The sequence below is a fragment of the Erythrolamprus reginae genome, unplaced genomic scaffold (genome assembly GCF_031021105.1).
Source record: "Erythrolamprus reginae isolate rEryReg1 unplaced genomic scaffold, rEryReg1.hap1 H_18, whole genome shotgun sequence".
Lineage (NCBI taxonomy): Eukaryota > Metazoa > Chordata > Lepidosauria > Squamata > Dipsadidae > Erythrolamprus > Erythrolamprus reginae.
The window spans coordinates 411,940-421,148 of NW_027248471.1; the positions used below are offsets into that span (position 1 = coordinate 411,940).

A 9,209-nucleotide genomic window follows, 5' to 3' on the forward strand; every position below is an offset into this window, starting at 1 on the left:
TTGTATCTGCTAAACAGTGCAGCTCATGGAACTATGGAGATGTAAATATAATTGGATCCCTTCATCATTGATTGCACTGCAATGTTTGGTGTATAAGTCTTCTTACAAATTATCTATAAAGAATCAAATATACACTATGCCAGATTTCTATAACCGTTTTTACTTTATTCAGTACTATATCATCATTTTTAAAAATATTTTTAGGTAGCAGAATCACAAAATTAGTTTTTTTATAAATTGGCATAAGTAATGCAAAAGGAAAATAATATCATTTTTGTTTTCTATTTTTAAATGTATGAACTTTCTTTTATATTTTGAAAACAGTAATATATTTTATTTTAAACATAATTATTGCATATTAGTTTTCTTATGTTACTATTGCGATGAATAATTCCATACCTGTATTTACTTCCTAGACTAATTTCCTATGATATTCTCTTTCTTTCCAGAAGGAGTTGAAGAAAATAAATGGCTAACCAATCTATTGTGACAGGATTTCTTCTGATGGGATTTTCTGATTATCGTGATATGCAAATTGTGTATTTTGTGATATTCCTTGTCATTTACTTACTATCTTTAATTGGGAATTTACTTCTTGGTGTTGCTGTGATTTTGAATCGCCATCTTCATGCTCCCATGTATTTCTTTTTGGTCAATTTGTCATTCTCTGATATTTGCTTTATCTCAACAACAATTCCTAAAGCCATGGCTGCTTCTTTGACAAATAACAAGCAGATCTCCTATGCTGGATGTGCTGCTCAGGTCTTCTCAGTTTTCACCTGTATAGGTTCTGAGCTTGCCTTGCTGACTGTTATGGCTTATGACCGTTATGTGGCCATCTGCCACCCTTTGCAATACATGCTAGTTATGAACTGGAGTGCCTGTTTACAAATGGCAACTGCTTCCTGGATAATCACTTTGATCCATGCTTTGATGCATACCATTCTCATTTTCAGGTTAAATTTCTGCAAATCCAATAGAATTGAGCAATTTTTTTGTGATGTTCCTCACCTATTAATGATTTCTTGTACTAATGGAAGTATTAGCCAAATTCTGATTTTGGTTATAGGAATTACTGTAGACTCATTATGTAGTGGGTTCATTTTTATTTCCTATGGCTACATCTTCTCCACTGTTCTGAAAATCCCCTCAATTCAAGGTAGATATAAAGCTTTCTCCACTTGTACTCCCCACCTGGCTGTCTTTTCTTTATTTTTGACATCTGCTATATTTGCTTATATGAGGCCCCAAAGTCTTTCCTTCCATACTTTGGACTTACTCTCTGCTTTTCTCTACACAGTTTTGCCCCCAATCCTCAATCCTCTCATTTATAGCTTTAGGAACAAGGACATCCAAAAGGCTGTGTGGAAAATGCTTCAAAAATAAATCAGAACTTGTATTTTCTTTAAATACTTTTGGTTACAGGAATTTCTTTTAAATTTGCCACATTAGACCTAAATAAAAGAAAAAAAATTCTTAGTGGTAAGAATCTGCATAAATTAATTCTGTGTTTGCATGAGCCAGGTGGACAAGCAGTTGATTCTTTTGATTAATTCACCAGTCATCTATGCCTAAATGAAGTCAAAATTATTGAATCAGAATTTGAAAAAGGTTATGATTCATACCAGTTATAATATATTTTCCAGTTTCTTGAACTTGGGATGATACAGAGATTCTTATCAGATTGATCTTTTCGCCTGGATTCTAGATTTTAATCTTATATTGCACCTTATTTTTTGGAGTATAAGACACACCTTTTTCCTCCCTAAAAGAGGCTGAAAATTCAGGTGCGTCTTATACTCTGAATGTAGATTTATCATTACTTTTTTACTTATGTTATTTTTTCCCCATCCCTAACTAGGTGCTAATCATCTTCCCAGCTCTTACCTTGCAGGTTTCAAAGAATATTTTCCAAGCCCTAAATCTTTGAAAGGTTCTTTTCATTGCTCTAACGTGCTTCAAATGTTTCTTTCCAGCCCTAATCAGGTGCTAAGGATGTTCCCAACTCTTACCCACTTGCAAGCTCTTTCATTGTTATTCTCTGTCAAGAATGTTTTCCAAACCCTGCCTTTGTATTTTTTATTTTATTTTTTATTTTTTATTGTTCTACTTTCTCTGAATGTTTCTTTCCATCCCTAACCAGGTGCTAACAATGTTTCCAGCTATTATAGCTTACAAGCTCTTTCACTGTTACTCTGTGTGAATAATGTTTTCCAAGCCCTAAGTCTTTGTAGGGTTTTTTTTTCATTACTCTACTTGCTCTGAATGTTTCTTTCCAGCCCTAACCAGGTGCTAATGATTTTCCCAGCTCTTCCCAGCTTGCATGCTCTTTCATTGTTACTCTCTCTGTATAAGGTTTTTTTAAAAGCCCTAACCAGGGGATAAAGTAATGTGCTGCGGTTGACCAGACTAAGGATGTTAGACAGATGAATATCTGGTAAGCAGATTCTTTTCCCTATTTTCCTTCCCAAAAACTAGGTCCATCTTATACTTCATTGTATCTTGTACTCTGAAAAATATGCTATATTTTTCTATAAGACTAAAATAACAGTGTGGTATTTTTCACACAGAATGGGTGTACTCATTGTTCAAAATCATGAGAATATTAGGCAATTTTAGTTAATTGTCTCTGAAATAACCTGGGCTATGTAAAGAACAGTTTAAACAACATGGCATTATATAACATGTGATAGATTCTTGTTACAGGCAGGAATAGAAGCCATTAAAGAATTGGGCCATTTTGTTAGTCAAGAAATCCTGATTTCTTGCGAAATTGGGCCCATTTGAAAGTGATGGAAATCATGATCCAATTATAATAAACACAATTGAGAATTCACTTTTATACTTATTGTGTCCAAAGCAACACTCTTTTTCTCCCACCAAATTCTATCTAATTTTTCAGAAGTGAGTCATGTGGTTAAGAATTTTTTTTAAATTATTAACTCATTTTCAGTTTGCCATCTCTTGCATATGTTAAAGAAACTAATGTATTTATCACAGAGTAGACTTCAGAGTCTATTTAAGGGGTGTGCATAAGCACACCACTGTGCTCACCTTCACTGTCTTATTGTCCTCCATTATCATTACTTTTTTTACTTATGTTATATTTATACAAACTACTACTTTCCTATACATGTTTGAAAAATAAATAAAATAAATAAATAAAAATAAAATAAAATACTTCACCCTTTTCTTAAGAACCCATCACTGGACTCCACCCAGTTGGATAATTTCCAACCTGTCTCCAATCTTTCCTCTTAGGGGCTGGATTGCGATTAATGGGTTGAAACTCACTCTGGCAAGACAGAAAAGGTCTGGGTTTGGGATTCGTTGGCTCATGGAGACTTGCCATCTTTGGTCTTGGGTGGGGTGAAACTACTCCAAACAAACCCTATGAGAAATCTTGGGATTATCCTGTTCTCATGACTCCTGCTCCATTTATCTGTTTCCATTGTGGAAAGCGAGGGCAGAGGGCAGAAGAATGACCTGAGATACTGCCATGAATTAATACAGACAAGTCTACTATGCAGAAAAGTACAGTGAAGAAGCGTATGCAGTCAAGTTTCTGAGAACACCTGGTTGCCCACCAAAATCTTGGCTAGCTCCAATAAATGAAATGTCCCGGGGAAACAAACTTCTAGTAGCAGTGATGAGGATGGGGAGGCAGACCTGATGGTAAATGCTCCAATAAAACCTTTTGTTATACCTGTGGTGGTGGAAGTATCATGCAAATGCCAATCCAGTACAGCTTTAATAGATTCAGGCTGTACTCAATGAAGGCAACTGTGTCTAAGGAGTTAAGAGTCTAAATGAGAGAATTCAGAAGACCAATTAGGTTCAAACAGCTGGACAATTCCTTATTGGATGATCAGTGACACTTGTCATGGAAAGTATAATCTTGGAGGTCAGTGAGCATAAAGAGAACATCCATTTTGTAGAGATTCTAAATATAATTGAGGAGATTGTACTATGATTAGCATGATTAAATAAATGGGGGCCCATAATATGGTGAACTGGAGGATACATAAATACATGGACTGGAGGATACATAAATACATGGACACTTCCTCCTCCCCATTAGGAGTCACTCCCTAATCTAATGAAGATGGGAATAAATACTGGTTACACCTAGTATATGATGATGATTTGAAAGAGGTCTTCAGTGAGGAGACAGACATTTGAGTACCAGACATCTCTACCTCACCAAAAGACTGACTATGGGATTGAAATCTTTCTGGGGGCTGCTTTGCTTAAACGTAGAATGTACGCAATGATTCCTCAGGAGTTAGTGGAAATGCAAGCTTACATAGAGAAAAACCTTAAACAGGAGTTTATGGCAGCACCGGTCTTATTCGGTGGGGGGAGGGGCATGGTGGCCTGAGATTATGTGTGGATTTTAGAGTATTAATGCTGTCTGTGTTGAACATTTATATCCCTTGCCATTAATGGCAGTTATGATGTTTCACTTGGCAGAATAGTGAATATTCATTAAGTTATGTCTTTGGGAGGCATAATACAGAATATGAGTAAAAGCTGGGGATGAATGGAAAACTGCTTTTAATTGTCTGTTGGGGAGTTATCAGTTTTGTATAAAGTCCTTTGGGCTGCAGGGCACCCCAGTGGTATTTATGCAATTTATAAAAAAGTTATTACAAGAATATCTTTTTAAGGGGATGCTCATTTATTTAGACAGTATATTAATATACACCCATAATATGACAAAATATATTGTTCTAGTCCACCAAAGGTTAAATAAATTATTGGCAATAAAATTATATATACAGTTATCAAAATGTGGTTTTCATCAACATCAGATGGACTATCTGGATTTTGTTCTGCCTCAGTTACAGACCAGAAAGAACGTAGCATACATGCAGTTTGTTCAAATCTCAACAAACAAACAAACAAACAAACAACTAAACCCACCACTGTTCAGATCATGGTGCACATATTCTGCTTGACAGGTCAACAATAAAATCCATCCCAATTTGTTCCCATCATCTCATACTATCTATTTTGTGTTCTATGGTTGCACATATTACACAACTTTTAAAAAATTCTTCCACATTCTTTAGGTGCAGCCACCAGAATTGTGTTTGTTAAATGTAATGTTTTATGGAAGCCAAAATAATAATAACAGAGTTGGAAGGGACCTTGGAGGTCTTCTAATCCAACACCTTGCTTAGGCAGTGTTGTGGTTCCGTCTGAGGCCCCTCCGGGAACGGCTGACCTTCTGTCGGTTTCCAGCTCAGAGGGAGAGGCTGAGGAACAGGAGGTGCAGACAGACGAGGAGGAGGAATCCCAGGCTGGAGAAGAGGGAGGACAGCCAGAGTCCCACCAGGGGGAGCTCTCCCCAGCAAGCAGCCTGGATTCCTTGGAGGAAAGTGCACAAGCCATAATTGATATGCGACAACGAAGAGCTAATCAGAGACGGAATCAATTGGCTAGATACTTTAGGCATTAGAGTGGCTGCAGCTGGGTTTGGGTGTGGTGCTCTTGGGAAAGGCTAAAAGGCAGACCCACCCTTCCTGGCTTTTACCAGAGTGTCTGGCTGTTTTTTCCAGTTGGTGTTGAGGTCTGGGGGAACCCAGACAGAACAGGCAGGAGACTATACACTACTTCAGACAAATGGTTATCTATCCAACATCTTCTTAAAAACTTCCAGTGTTCAAATATTCATAACTTCTGGGGGAAAGCCATTAAACTGATCAATTGCTGTCTTGCTATCTTTACATCATGGCACTTTTGTAATAGTGCAACCCATATACCTTTGGATATGTAGACTTTTGAATCCTTACAAGCCAATCCATGTCTGTGAATTAACATACCGTGGCTCTTCTGGTACCACTCTTCCTCTGTCTTTTTGTATTTCTTGGTTTATGGAATAGTCCACTGTGGTCTAAGCTAATGTGTGTATTTGTTGAGCTGTCTTATTGGAGGGAGCCAGTATTACTGCTTGGACAACCACCAAATGTTGGCTATCGAATTGGGGCTTTTTGGACAGAAAGTCTCCTAATTTTTTCTCTTGGGATGTATTTTAGTATAAAATTGAAAGTTATGAAATAGATAGCCACCTCATCTGTTTTGGGGATAGCCAGCTCAGTGTCTGCAGAACAGCCAAATTTTATGATCTGTCCAGACCTCAAAAGGAAGACTGCACCCCTCAAGTAATTGTTGCCAGATCATGAGAGCTCCTTTGGCTACAAATGTTTCCCTCTCCCAGACTTCCCAGTTATGTTCAGCTTCAGTTGGTTTCTGAAGGTGAAAACACAAGGAACCTCATCTTGATTGTTACAGCCACTACAGCTTCATCACTGGCATTAACTTGTACTATAAATAGTTTGGACTGATCTGGGTGTTTCAGTATGGGTTCTTTCACAAATAATCATTTGAGATTTTCAAAGGCCTGCTGACACTTGATCAACCATTGAATTGGACTCCCTGGTCATGATTTATTCAGCAATAGTTTAGTTAATGGTAATGCCACCTTTGCAAAAAAAGGTGATAAAAATTTGCAAAGCACAGAAAATTCTGGAATTGCCTTCATGTGTTTGGTGCTTGCCAATCTGTCACAACTTGTACTTTAGCTGGGTGCATCTACACCCCTGTATGCGAAATGGAAAAACTGGTAGTGGATCCTGTCTGAGAAGATGCCGATTTGCTGATGTGCCAGCAGCCTGTGCAGCTGGTACCCAAATTGGACAGTGAGGACTCAGTGCCGTCACCTCACATCAGTGATAAGGAAGAATAAGCTCCTTGTCTCCTTAATGCATAGACACAAAAACTGCCAAAAGGCAGGAGTGGTTTCTGAGGAGGATGTCTCCTTGGGAATAAGGCTTGTGGCTAATAGGCCACTCCCCTAGCCCACCCTGCAGGAAACAACATTTGTTAATTCAAGTGCCTTTGTGGTCTGAAAATGTCTGATCATCTTATCTGTTTTGGCTTTCTTCTTGTGGACTGTTTCTAAGCAATTTGCCAACCCTTGAAAGCTTCTTGAGCTAGCCAGGACTAATTGCTTAAACATAATTTATAATTTTATGGACTTTTGCTAGCTGTTAATGCTGTGTAATTAACAGCTGTTTTTTCAAGAAAAGACTGCTTTAACTTGTGTTTGTGTGTATCAACTACTAATCAAGTTTATTAATAGGTGTTCATTAGTTTGTTTATTAGATTAGTATACCGCCCCTCTCCAAGGACTCGGAGTGGCTTCCAACAAACAATACAGTCTACAAATCCAATATTAAAAAAATCAGAGCACATTAAGTTAAAAAGCAATCACACAACTCAACATACCATACATAAAGCGGGACAATCGTGGGAATAAATTTCCCTATGCCTAGTGACATAGGTGGGTTTTCAGGAGTTTGCAGAAGGCAAGGAGGGTGAGGGCAGTCCTAATCTCCGGGGGGAGCTGATTCCAGAGGGCCGGGGCCACCACAGAGAAGGCTCTTCCCCTGCGTCCCACAAAGCAACCTTGTTTTGTTGACGAAACCTGGAGAAGGCCAATTCTGTGGGACCTTATTGGTTGCTGGGATTCAAGCGGCAGAAGGCAGTCTCAAAGGTATTCTGGTTCAATGCCATGTAGGGCTTTATAGGTCAAAACCAACACTTTGAATTGTGACTGGAAACTTGTCAGCAGCCAGTGTAGGCTGCGGAGTATTGATGTAACATGGGCAGATCGAGGGAAGCCCATGATTGCTCTTGCAGCCATGTTCTGCACGATCTGGAGTTTCCGAACATTTTTCAAAGGTAGCCCCATGCAGAGAGCATTACAGTAGTCAAGCCTCGAGGTTATGAGGGCATGAGTGACTGTGAGCAGTGACTTCCGGTCCAAATAGGGCTGCAACTGGTGCACCAGGCAAACCTGGGCAAATGCCCCCCTCACCACAGCTGAAAGATGGTGTTCTAATGTCAGCTCTCGATTTAGGAGGATGTCCATGTTGCGGATCCTCTCCAAGGGGGTCAATAGTTCCCCCTCAGGGTAATGAATGGACAGATGGAATTGTCCTTGGGGGGCAAAATCCACAGCCACTCAGTCTTATTGGGGTTGAGTTTGAGCCCGTTGACACCATCATGACCCCAACAGCCTCCAGGCACCCACACATCACTTCCACTGCTTCATTGACTGGATATGGGGTGGAGATGTACAACTGGGTATAATCAGTGTACTGATGATACCTCACCCCATGTACTTGGATGATCTTGCCCAGTGGCTTTATGTAGATATTGAATAGCAGGGGGGAGGGGACCAACCCCTGATGTACCCCACATGGGAGAAACCTCGAGGTCTACCTCTGACCCCCCACTAACACTGACTGTGACTGACTGGAGAGGTAGGAGGAGAACCACTGCAGAACATTGCCTCCCACTCCCACCCCTCCAGCTGGCGCAGAAGGATACCATGGTCAATGGTATCAAAAGCCACTGAGAGGTCAAGAAGCACCAGGACAGAGGACAAACCCCTGTCCTGGGCCCACCAAAGATCATCCATCAGTGCAACCAAAGCAGTTTCTGTGCTGTAGCCGGGCCTGAATCCTGACTGTTGAGTGCCTAGATAATCAGCTTCTTCCAAGGACCACTGGAGCTGGAGCCCCACCACCTTTTCAACAACCTTCCCCATAAAAGGAAGGTTGGATACTGGACGATAGTTATTAAGTACGGCTGGGTCCAGGGAAGGCTTCTTGAGGAGGGGGTGCACGAGTGCCTCCTTGTAGGGAGCCGAGAAGGATCCCCTCCCCAAAGAAGCATTGATAATCTCCTTGACCCAGTTCCATGTCACCTCCCTGCTGGCTGAAACCAGCCAGGAGGGACACGGATCCAGTAAGCAGGTGGTGGAACTCACAGCTCCAATGGCCTTGTCCAGGTCATCAGGTGTCATCAGGTCAAACTCCTCACAGACAGGTGGACAAGGATGGGCCCCAATCACCTTGACTGACTCGTTGTTAGTTGACTTTGTTATCCAGTCAGAGTCTGGGTCCATCCAGATCCGAGTGATTTTATCAGCAAAAAATGAGTTAAAATCCTAGGCACTGCCCTGCAAAGGCTCCCCAACTCCCCCCTGATTAAGGAGGGAGTGAATCACCCTAAACAGTGTCGCCAGGCGAGATTCTGCTGATGCAATTAAGGCGGCATGATAGATGTATCTTGCTGCCATGAGCGCCACTTTGTAAGTCTTAATATGAGCTCTTACAAGTGTTTGATTGGATTTG

General features: G+C 40.4%; 1 protein-coding gene across 1 annotated transcript; it reads left to right on the plus strand.

Annotated features, from left to right (window-relative positions):
• The first annotated feature begins 468 nt into the window (after nucleotides 1–468).
• Nucleotides 469–1,386, plus strand: LOC139155376 (olfactory receptor 14A16-like). Its single transcript, XM_070730507.1, has one exon. It carries the CDS (start codon nucleotides 469–471, stop codon nucleotides 1,384–1,386), a length of 918 nt encoding a protein of 305 aa, XP_070586608.1.
• Nucleotides 1,387–9,209: the final 7,823 nt, after the last annotated feature.